At 40.8% G+C, this 12,191-nt stretch overlaps 1 protein-coding gene across 1 annotated transcript in view; it reads left to right on the top strand.

The window, feature by feature from the left end:
• ENTPD7 (ectonucleoside triphosphate diphosphohydrolase 7) overlaps positions 1-9,893 on the top strand; it is a 40,282-nt gene extending 30,389 nt beyond the window's left edge. The window contains exons 10-13 of the mRNA XM_082722262.1: positions 898-1,222; positions 4,208-4,293; positions 5,304-5,465; positions 7,016-9,893. Coding sequence (XP_082578388.1) covers positions 898-1,222; positions 4,208-4,293; positions 5,304-5,465; positions 7,016-7,247 — 805 coding nt within the window. The 3' untranslated portion in view covers positions 7,248-9,893. The remainder of the gene's footprint in view (positions 1-897; positions 1,223-4,207; positions 4,294-5,303; positions 5,466-7,015) is intronic.
• The last annotated feature ends 2,298 nt before the right edge of the window (positions 9,894-12,191 follow it).

Below are 12,191 nucleotides of genomic sequence, written 5' to 3' on the forward strand. Positions count from 1 at the left end.
TTATTTGGTCTTCACCTAATTTCTGTTCTTGGCTAGATCTGTATTTCATCCCCTTAGGAATGGGAATATTGTTGCTGGACAAGTGCTGCCTTGAAACAGCCAGAACCATGTGACGGCCACGGTGGGGATGAAAACCTGCCCCCCCCTCCCTGTCCCTGCAAGGGGCCAGGCATGTCCTCCTTGCTATTGCCAGCAGTTGTCACTGCACCACTGATATGGTCTCCTCCTCAGGAGCCTCTCCAGGGCCTTCCCTCTTCACCTCCTCCCAGGTGTTTTGTTAGATATTAGAACTGCACTTGGTGGATGAAATCTTGACACTGTTTTTTTTTTTTTTTTTTAAGATTTCTTTGATTTATTTCATTGATTTATCGAACAAGAGTGAGAGAGACATAGAGGATAAGCAGGGGAAGCAATAGGCAGAGGGAGAAGTAGTCAGTCTTTTCTCTGAGCAGGAAGCCCCATGTGGGGCTTGATCCTGGGATTCCAAGATCATGACCTGGGCTGAAGGCAGCCACTCAACTGACTAAGCCACCCAGGTGCCCTGAGATCTTGACACTTTTAAGAGGCCATTGGGGATGAAGACTAGAAGGAGACCCCCAGATTAATATTTCCAGTTTTACTCTATCCTGGGAGATGTACATGTGGACTGAACGGTTGAACAAAATTTGATCACTGCCATATTTCTCTCCCTCCCTCCATCCATCCTTCCTTCCACTAAATTGAATTTGCTTAAGGTAAATTTTGATGTGTTATGACTGCTGCTAATTCTAGGGATGCCATGTAAAACAAGATAATCTGTGAAGCACATTCTTAGGCCAAATTTCTTAAACTAAGCGTTTCTTAGAAGAGATTGTGTACATAAGTGATGTGTTCTGTGTGTTTTTGTCATTGTGACAGGTTGCTGGGCCAGAAGATCGGTCTGAGTCCGGATAGTCCATTTCTGGATCCCTGCCTGCCCGTGGGCCTCACAGATGTGGTGGAGAGGAACAGCCAGGTGCTGCACATCCGAGGAAGGGGAGACTGGGCGTCCTGCGGGGCAATGCTGAGCCCCCTGCTGGCTCGCTCCAACACCAGCCAGGCCTCGCTGAATGGCATCTACCAGTCGCCAATTGACTTCAACAACAGCGAATTCTATGGTTTCTCTGAGTTTTTTTACTGTACAGAGGATGTGTTACGCATTGGTGGCCGCTATCACGGGCCAACATTTGCCAAGGCTGCCCAGGTAAATTACTTACAAAAAAGGTGACTCGTGCCAGCTGCAGCCATTGATTGGGTGCCTAACTTTGTGCTAGATGTGCAAAGAGCTCTGCATGCCTGATGTCCCTGGATTCTTCCCTACAGGGGCCCTATGGGCCCTCATTTTATAGATGAGAAAGTAGACTCAGAAGTTAAGGAACCTGTTATGCCAGTTCTCTTCTAGTTTGTTAAGCTTAGGTTTCCATGCATGCCGTGATCACCCAAATTATCATCCAAGTCCAAAATTGTTGTGGTGGCTAACAGTTTTTCCTTTAGTTTTCTAATAATCTTGTTTAATGTTTGTGGCCAAAAGTGTCTTCCCCAGATATTTTTCCCCTTACTGGGTATTCTTAGTTGTAATGTGCTTTTGGAAATGATGTCACACAGGTGGGCAAGTGCATTTTCATTTTCTTGGTAGGATTCATTAGGAGGCCAAAATGGCCTACAGGGTCACTTGGAATATTAGAAAGATGTTGGGAAAAGCAATGTCAGTGGAAGTATTACTTAAAACTAAAATGCAGGGGTGCCTGGGTGGCTCAGTTGGTTGAGCAATTGCCTTGGGCTCAGGTCATGATCCCGGACTTCCAAGATCGAGTCCCGCATCGGGCTCCCAGCTCCTTGGGGAGTCTGCTTCTCCCTCTGACCTTCTCCTCTCTCACTCATTCTCTCTCAGATAAATGAATAAAATCTTTAAAAAAAAAAAAAAACTAAACTAAAATGCAGAAGAAATAAAAATTCGTTTAGAGCATATCTAGGGCATTAGCCACTTATAAGCTTAAATCATTGGTTACCTGAATAGGCAAAAGTTTAGCCAGCTTTCTGTAGCTCCTCCTTTTTAAAAAAAATCTTATTTGTTTTAGAGAGAGTGAGCAGGTAAGCGGGGGAGGGGCAGAGGGATAGTATAGCTCCTTTAATTATTTTTAAGATTTTATTTATTTGAGAGAGAGAGCATGTGTGCATGCACAGTTGGGGGAATGGCAGACGGGGAGGAAGAAGGAGAGAATCTCAAGCATACTCCACAATGAACACAGAGCCCAGTGCAGGGCTTGATCCCATGACCCCGAGATCACGACCTGAGCTGAAACCAAGAGTGTGATGTTCAGCAGCTGAGCTACACAGGCACCCGATCTCCTTCTTTAATTTAGATTCATTTCTGAAGTTTCGCTCATCTTTCTGATCTGGAAAAATCTGTCCTTCCTTACATTTTTTATTCTTTCCTTTTCTGCTTTGGTACAGTTCTCTAGGGTTCTCTGGATAGAAGACTTGCAATTTAATAATATCTGTGGGGTGCCTGGGTGGTAGTCAGTTAAGCATCCAACTCTTGGTTTCAGCTCAGGTCCTGCTCTCAGGGTCATGAGATCAAGCCCTCAGTTAGCCTCTGTGCTCAGCATGGAGTCATGAGATTCTCTCTCCCTCCCCCCCGCCCCTCCCACTTGTGCTTTCTCTCTCTCTGAAATAAATAAATAAGTAAATCTTTTAAAAAAATATATCTGTAGTGTGTGTGGCATTCTGTTCCCTAAAAGCAGTCCCTAAGAAATATTGAGGGGGGACGCCTGGGTGGCTCAGTTGGTTAAGCGTCTCCTTTAGCTCAGGTCATGATTTCAGGGTCCTGGAATGAAGCCCCACATTGGGTTTCCTGCTTATCAGGGGAGTCTGTTTCTCCCTCTCCCTCTGCCCCACCCCAACATGCTCTCTGTCTCCCAAATAAATAAACAGAATGGTTTTTTTAAATTTTTTTTAAAGATTTTATTTATTTATTTGACAGAGAGATCACAAGTAGGCAGATGCAGGCAGAGAGAGAGGGAGAAGCCGAGCAGAGAGCCCGATGCGGGGCTTGATCTCAGGACCCTGAGATCATGACTGAAGCTGAAGGCAGAGGCTTAACCCACTGAGCCACCCAGGCACCCCAAATAGAATGTTTTTTTGTTTGTTTGTTTGTTTTTAAAAGAGAGAAATATTGAGGAAAACCTGGTTTGTATTTGTTCTTTCTTCTCTAGCCTCCAGGAATACACTCATATTCCTTTTCCTTTCCAGCATCCAGGGCTCCCTAAATGTCCATGGCCCGCATCTTTCTCTCATTTTAAAACTTCTTCAGATTCTATTTCCTTGAACACCAAAGGGCTCAAGTTATTGCTTGCCCAAGTTGCTAGTGGCTTAATATGTTCTCTTTCCCAGGTAAAAGAGATAATTTTGTTCTCTTTCACTTTGACTCAACCGTTACTTTCCCAGTAATTCCTTCCCTAGCAATCATGTCCAGAACTGCAGCCCTTCCCAGTATTACCTGTTTCCCTTTCCTGCTTTAATTTTCCTGTGAGCACTTATGTCATCTAACACTCTGTACGTATGTGTATGTGCATGTTGGATGTATGCAAGCATGTATATGTATGTATTTGGTTGCTGTATCACCACTAGAAGGTAAGCTTCGTGAGGACAGAAAGTTTTTTCTGTTTTGTTCAATGCCAAATCTCCCTGGCACCTAGAATAGCACCTGGCACAAAGTAGACATTCAGGAAATGTTAGTTTACTGATCAGAGCAAAAGGAATCAAAGGAATGATTCCTTTGAGGAGAACTACAACGTGGAGTCAGGCCAGTGGTAGAATTTTGACCATTCTGTACCATCTACTTTAGTCTGATGTGTTAGACTGACACAGGGCAGAATGAGGCTCCCTTTGGCTTTGATGTTGCTCTTCCTGGTCCTCCCCTTCCCCTGCCTGAAGCTGAAGAGCAGGAGTTGTGTCGGGCTGACTCTGTGTTGGACCTGAGGTGAGGGGAATAGAAAGGAGACCTATAGCAGCCTGCATTTTGGCACTTGTGTTGCACAATGTCTTTTGAATGAGGATGGCGCTTCTGTTTTCCTTTGTCATCTAGTAGCCCACGAGTAACTTTAGACATGGAGCAGCTGTGAGTGTAGGGAAGTTACAGAGTTTGGCTTTAATTTCATGTCATACCATTCCTGTGTGGCTGTTCCAGGATTACTGTGGCATGGCCTGGTCAGTACTAACCCAGAGATTCAAGAATGGCCTCTTTTCATCTCACGCAGATGAACATCGACTCAAGTAAGTAGCTTCCTTTTTTCTCTTAGATGTGGCCTGAAAGTGTAGATGGCAGATTATAATGAGGGAGAGAGCAAGTAAGAGTACAGATGGGGTTTTATGTTGAAGGAAAATTTTGTTTTTTTAGATTTGGTTTCCTGAGCAATAGGGGCCAAAACGGTAAGCCTAGTTTAGCGAAGTCATTGAAAACCAGGGTCACTAAAATGTTCTCGATGAGTGGCTTGAAATCAAAAGTAGTGGGATTTTTTAATTAAAATATGGAACATGCAGAAAGGTAGAAAGAAAAGTAATACAAACCTCATCCATTTCAACAAATGCCAATATTTTGCCAATTTGGCTCATCAGCCCTCCCATTTTTGTAAATATTTGTAAAATCTTGAACATAAAAATAGAACAGTATCATGAACTCCCTTGTGCCTGTCACCCTGCTTCTTACGAACAGTTACCAACTTCTGCCCAATCTTGTTGCATCTATTTTCCCACTTTCTACTTCCCTCTTACCACAGTTGGAATTTTTTTTTTTTGAAGCAAATCCTAGGTATGATATAAGTAGACTTGTAGATACTTCAGCAGGCTCCTTGAAGATAAGGACTCAAAAAGAAAAAGGGGGCACCTGAGTGGCTCAGTTAAGCATCTGACTCTTGATCATGGCTAAGGTTGTGACTTCAGGGTTGTGAGACTGAGCCCGCCGTCGGGTGCTAGGCATGGAGCCTGCTTGAGCTTCTCTCCCTTCTCCATCTGCCTCTCCGCTACCCTCTTTCGCTCTCTTAAAAAAAAAAAAGAAAGAAAAAAGAAAAAAATCACAGTTACAATAACATTACTGCATAAAGGCATTCTTCGCCTTTGTGGTGAACTTCAAGATAAAGTAGGCTCAGGTTTGGCTCCACCTAGAGGCGAAGAAGGTGAAATGGCGAGAGAAAGGTCTTTTTTTGACATCCAGTGGAAGTACGTAGAAAGCATTAGAATTCTTTTTTTCCTTCTTCTTCAAAAAAAATATTTTTTTTGTCACACAGATATCAGTGTTTTAAATCGGCTTGGATGTACCAAGTCCTTCATGAAGGATTCCATTTTCCCTATGACTACCCGCACCTGCGGACAGCCCAGCTGGTATATGACCGAGAGGTTCAGTGGACACTGGGAGCCATTCTGTATAAAACACGATTCTTACCACTCAGGTAAAGTGAACTGAACTGGTATCTTGAGATCAGAGGATGTTGGTTGGTGTTTCAGAATAGGTTTTGTAAGTGACCCCTCTCCCTCAAAAAAGCATCCAAACTAACTCCCTTTATTACTCTACTACACTGCGAACTATTATTACTACCCAGGCATGTTGAAACAGAAAGAAGGCTGAAAATTTAATCCATAGTCTGTTCTTTAGCTTTTCAATTTCAGGAATTCAGTTTTATTTGTTTATCCATAATAAATCAGTCTTTGGGATTGAGCTGTTACTTAACTAGTTCTAAGATAGCAAGTGATCAACTAAAATGCCATTCTTCAGTTGCTACAGAAAACACTGGACTAGAGAACTGAGTAAGGCTGTGTGTGTAGGGCAGTCTTTCCTAATGGTAGAGTCACTCTAGAGATCATGTCATTGACTTAGAAGGCTTTTTGGTGGGCCAGAATGAGAACAAAGCACATGAGAAGCCCTTCAGGGGGGGCATTGTCATCAAACCGTGATTGCCTGATGTCTTGCTCTATGTACCTTAAGATATATGGGATAATTTTTAGGTTCTCTTTCCTCTGGATTATTTCAGATAAACTAAAATGAATTTTTAATCTTTGCTGCCTGTTTCTCTAACCTCAGAAGGCAGGTGGCAGAGAGAGGTGAGACAAGTGGGGAGCTAGAGATTATGTTATCCAGATGGAGGGCTGGTGGCCCCCATGCATAGCTGTCCCAGCATCTGCCAGTTCTCATCTGTCATATTTTCCAGGCAGGCTTTTCAGTTTGGAGATTGACATTTAAAAAAAACACTGCAGGTCCAACAAAACAACAATGGACCTGGTGTCTAGACTAAAGAGTGGCTTCTGTTCTTAAGCACACAGTCTGCTGCCCTTTGGCTTATAGGTCTCCTTACTTTTTTCCAGACTACAGTACTACTGACCAGGTGACTGCTTTCTCTAGACAGAGCCTAACCCCTCAGGAAGCACAGTCAATTTTGTTTTAAAGATTTAGATGCACTCTGATGTCTTGATTGAATTTAGGGGCCGCCCTGTTCTTGTTAGTACTGTATTTACAAACTGGATGCATGTGTTTAGGGAATGGTATGGGGTCACTATTGAGACTAAGGTTATAGAGGGGCGCCTGGGTGGCTCAGTGGGTTAAGCCTCTGCCTTTGGCTCAGGTCATGATCTCAGGGTTCTGGGATCGAGCCCTGCATCAAGCTCTCTGCTCAGCAGGGAGCCTGCTTCCTCCTCTCTCTCTCTGCCTGCCTCTCTGACTTCTCTTACTGTTCATTTTTTTTGCCTTCTAGTTTTTTCCCCAGATCCTGGAGGATGTAGGCCTATGATGCTCCCTCCCCCTGTAGGCCCTGGCAAAGAAAGTGCAGGAGGAACCACACAGCAGTCCTCAGACTGGAGACATTCTTTAGCTTTGCTTGCGCTGTGGAGCTAGTATCCTGGCATATTTACACAAATAGCATAAAGTGGGATACCACTGGCCTTTTAAGTCAGCATAGCTGTCTCTTTTTGAAATTAACATGACTTTCCACCTTCCTGTTCTTCCTAGGGATCTACGGCAAGAAGGTATCCGGCAGGCCCATGGCAGCTGGTTCCGCCTCTCCTTTGTCTACAACCACTATCTCTTCTTCGCCTGCATCCTGGTGGTGCTATTGGCCATCATCCTGTACCTTCTGCGTCTGCGCCGAATTCACCACCGACAAACTCGACCCTCAGCTCCATTGGACTTGCTGTGGATTGAGGAGGTGGTGCCCATGATTGGGGTACAGGTAGGGCCGTGAGGCCAGACAAAGACTGGGGAAGCCCAAGTACCCCAGAGTGCTGCCTATTGAATTCCATCACTTTCTTGTTTTGGCCTCAGATGCTGCTTTGCCTGACCTTGGGATATTTGGCCTTGGAATTTCTACCATAATATCTACTTTAATTCCTTTTCATTATCTAGGTCCTCTTCTCTGAGAGAAGCTGTAATTTAGTCTGTGAAGAACTAAGTAATGAGAGTTTGGTGCTAACAAAGAGGACCAATCTTAGTCCAGTGGAAGCATGCTTCTACCCCTTTATCTGAGAGGTCTGGTGTGTTTCTGGCATCTAGACTTTTCTCCCCTTGCTAAAGCATGAAGTTTGGCATTGGGCAGACTGGAAGCCTGGTTGTAACCAAACAGGAGCATCTGATACAAAGCCGAAGACATTCCAGCAAGTGCAGCAGCTGCTTCTTTCTCTGTAACAGAGATATCATTTATGTGGACATCCACACTCTTTAGTAGGGATCCAAGATATTTGCATTTCAGTGGAACAGATGTGAGCTTCCAGGCAAACAAAATAACATCGTTTCTTTGCTTACTTGACAAAGAAGCCATTATGAGTGTGGTCTGAGATCCCTGACATAATATTGCTGATGTTAATTAATTAGTATGTGATTTTTAAAAGGTTAGAACCCTTTCTAAGTGAGTGGTAAGTTGAAGACTTCGACAGTATCTTATGTGATAGCTGGTATGACCAGGATAGAAAATGTTTCTGTGTCTATGCGCTTCACCAGCTGTTTGGGCATTATTAATTTTTCTTTTCGAGCCTTACGTGTGCTTGTAGGATGGAGAAACTGATGGGATCGGAGATCTGGGTTTGTCTGGTTTTAAGTCACTGTCTCTAGGCCTATTTTTATGAGCCACTTTATAGGAAAATTCAAAAAGAGTTCTTTTATTTCACTAAGATCAATACATAGTTCAGAGAGGGGTATATTTGGGTTGTTTTTAAAGAAGAAAAGAACAGTGTCAGTAGAGTGGGCAAAGGCAATAAAATCCAAGCTCTTATTTATTAATGTTTTCCTGAGAAATAGAAATTTTCTCAGTTTGACTCTTGGAATGTCTGAAAAGAAGCAAATTCTAAACTTGGGAATAAATAGGTAAATCTGTTAATAAGCCACCTGGAAACTTTCAGAACCTTTGTTAAGAGATTGCTCAGTCACAGACTGCGCTTCCATTAAGGAGTAGAGAAGAGAAGCCATTTGATTACATTTTCATTCACTGTCTTTTAGGAGCTCTGTTCTGCCAGTACATGTAGCCTTTAATTTGCACCTTCCCCTGTGGGATCTTTCTCATGCTTTACCCTTTCCTACATGTAGCCTTAAATGTCCTTCCCAAGAATATGCTCCCAGACTTGAAGTAGCTTTTTTTCTTTTTTTGTCACTTTATTTTTAGGGTTAGATGAGTACAGGAAATGATCCTGACTTTAGTGGGGAAAAAAGTAGAATTATTAAAATATAAATTCCATATTGGGATCAGAAAGGAATTAAATGCTTCATAAAACAGAGAAAAAGAAATCAAGATCTTCCTAGAGATAAAATAAGTATCCTTACTCTTAGTTGGCAGGCGAAAAGATGATGAGTCTTAAATTGTTTTCAAATTAAATCAAAATGGATCTAGCAAAGAATCTTATAGCTCTCTCTGGAAATATTTTTACTTTTCATGAGGGCTTCATGTCACAGCAATTTCCTTTCATCTTTAAGACTTCTAAATTGCCTTGATTTTCTTTTAACTCCTTACCTTCGTGTCACTGTGAGTGAGCCCTCGCCTTATGAGTACTGCCTATAAATAATGTCAGAATATGTTTTTTGCTAGCCAGTGCCTCCTCCGGTACTCTTACTTTTTCCATCATCTTGGTTTCCAAGTGAGATCTGGTCACGATCTGGCCAAAAGCTCTCTAATCGGCTAATAGTGATCACATTCTTGTGCTCAAAATGAAGATGAAGTAGGGAGGAGGTGGTGGTGAGTCCAGTTTGAAAGCTCTTATTAATGAAGTTATTCTTCCTTCTGGTTATAATAATGATAGCTGCCATTTTTTAAGCTTTTACTGTGTACCATACACTCTTATGAATTTTATGTATGTTATTTAATCATTATGACAGCCTTTCAGATGGATATTACTTTTTGTGTTTTTTTATAATTTTAAAAAGAAAACTCAGGATATCCTATGCTTATCATTTTTTTCATGTAAATGTATTTCTTATTTTTAATTTATTTTAATTGGCTTCTGAGTTATTGTGTTTAGTGTATTATGTCTTATTATTTTAATACTATAGGATCTAGGCTTGGCTTTGTTACTGTATGATTTTTCAGAGTTCTTTGTATCAGAAGGACAAATTCTTATCATACTCCTTAGAAAAACTGAATATTTGCTGTTAGTATTGGTTCCTGTGCTGCTTTCATTACCCCCAGTTAACAATTTTAAATGAAATCTCATTAGCTAGAAACAGAGGCCACTTATTCTTTGAAGGCCAATTACTTATATATATTGCTTTCTCATAATTGTCTTATAAATGGAATCAATTTTGCCTTTTAGCTCTTAGTTTTTAAAGATTTTTTAAAGATCTGTGTTTGTATTTCTGTGTTTTCAGTGGTTTCCCTGTGAAGATAATTATAGTTTCATTGAATTCACATGCCAGCAGTTCCTTTGAATCTTAACCAGCCAGTCTTCTTGATAACAGCAAAATGAATGTGAACTGTTTTTGTACTTCTGTCATTAACGAGACAGGTCACAAATGTCAAAATCAGAGTCAGATAAGAGGTGATACTTTTATTAGTCTTACTATGGGACAACCCATCACTTTTTCTGAATTCTTGTCACTAGAACATAATGAAAATATGTATAATACCCACGTATATAGCATTATGTTGACTTAAGTTGCAGTTAACTCTAGGTCAAATTATACTGTCTTTGTCTCTGTACCTTAGCTCCTTGGATTGATTTTCCTTGGTGCAGGGGATTTAGTCACTTTCCAATAGCCTTGTCATAATCTTTCATGTTATCTAAAGCATTCCGCCTCCCCTTCCCTCAGCCTGACAGCTTTCTTTAACTTCAAAGGCCTTGGGCAGTGATTATTAATAACGTGGTTGATTGAGTCTGTCATGCACTTGCTAAACTAATCTTTTCAGGGATTAACATTTAGTATCACATCCATATTTTTTGTTGTTGAGGTGTAGGTGACATATAACATCGTATTGGCTTCAGGTGTACAACACAATGACTTGATATTTATATACACTACAAAATGATCACCACAATGAGTCTAGTTTTCCCCATCACCATATAAAATTAAAGTAACATGCAACTCGGTGTTATTGACTGTAGTCACCATGTTGAACATTACAACCCATGACGTGACTTATGCCCACCCTCCCTGCTCCCCTGCACTCTGGCAACCACCAATCTGTTCTCTGATCTGAGTTTTGTTTCTTCTTTTGTGTTTTAGATTCTACATATAAGTGAAATAATACATTTGTCTTTCTCTGACTTATTTCACTTAGCGTAATACCACAGGGTCCATCCATGTCACAGATGACAAGATTCCATTCTTTTTCGAGACTGAAGTCATATTCTTTTGTGCGTGTGTCAGGGTGGAGGGGAGTTGTGTACATCTTGTGTATCTGCTCATCCATCAATGGGCACTTTGGTTGTTTCCTTTTCTTGGCTGTTGTGAATAATGCTGCAGTGAGCATAGGGGTGCATATGCCTTTTTGAATTAGTGCTTTCATTTTCTTCAGATAAATACCTGGAAGTAGACTTGCTGGACCATATGGTAGTTACGTTTTTAGTTTTTTGAGGGACCGCCATATTGCCTTCCATTATGGCTGCACCAATTTATATTCACAATAGTACCCAGTAGCTCCCTTTTCTCTACATCCTCACCAATACTTGTTATTTCTTATCTTTTTGGTAATAGCCATCCTGACAGATGTGAGATTATATATCTCATGGTTTTGAGATACATTTCTCTGGTAGTTACTGATGCTGAGAGCATGTTTTCATGTGCCTGTTGGCCATCTGTATGTCTTTAGAAAAGTATCTCTTTAGGTTCTCTGCCCATTTTTAAATTAGATTTTAAATTATATTGAGTTATATAGTTCTTTTTATAATTTGGATATTTAATCCTTTACCAGATTAGTGATTTGTGAATATCTTCTCCCATTCAGTAGGTTGCCGTTTTATTTTGCTGATGGTTTCCTTTGCTGTACAGAAGCTTTTTAGTTTGATACAGTTTCATTTATTTATTTTGGTTTTTATTGCTATTGCCATTGGAGTCAGATCTAAAAAAAATATAGCCAAGAGTGATGTCAGGAAGCTTATTGCCTATGTTTTCTTCTAGGAGTTTCATGGCTTATATTATATTCAAGTTTATATTCAAGTTTTTTTTTTTTTAAAGATTTTATTTATTTATTTGACAGAGAGAAATCACAAGTAGATGGAGAGGCAGGCAGAGAGAGAGAGAGGAAAGCAGGCTCTCTGCTAAGCAGAGAGCCCGATGCGGGACTCGATCCCAGGACTCTGAGATCATCCATTTTGAGTCAATTTTTGTGTATGGTGTAAGATAGTGGTCCAGTTTCATTCTTTTCCATGTGGTTCTTCAGTTTTCCCAGCACCATTTTTTGAAGAGACTATCTTTTCCCCACTGTGTATTCTTGCCTCCTTTGTTGTAAATTCATGGATCATAAATGCAAGGGTTTATTTCTGGGCTTTCTATTCTGTTCCATTGATCTATGTTGTCTGTTTTTATGCCAATTACATACTGTTTTAGTTACTATAGCTTTGTAATATAGTTTGAAATCAGGGAGCATGATGCTTTCACATCCATATTTACATTTTTGAAATAAAATAACTTCTATTTCTTTTTTTTTTTCTTTTCTTAATGTTAGTCACCATATGGCACTTAGTTAGCTTTTGATGTAGTTTTCCAT

Source organism: Mustela nivalis, assembly GCF_964662115.1.
Source record: "Mustela nivalis genome assembly, chromosome: 2".
Lineage (NCBI taxonomy): Eukaryota > Metazoa > Chordata > Mammalia > Carnivora > Mustelidae > Mustela > Mustela nivalis.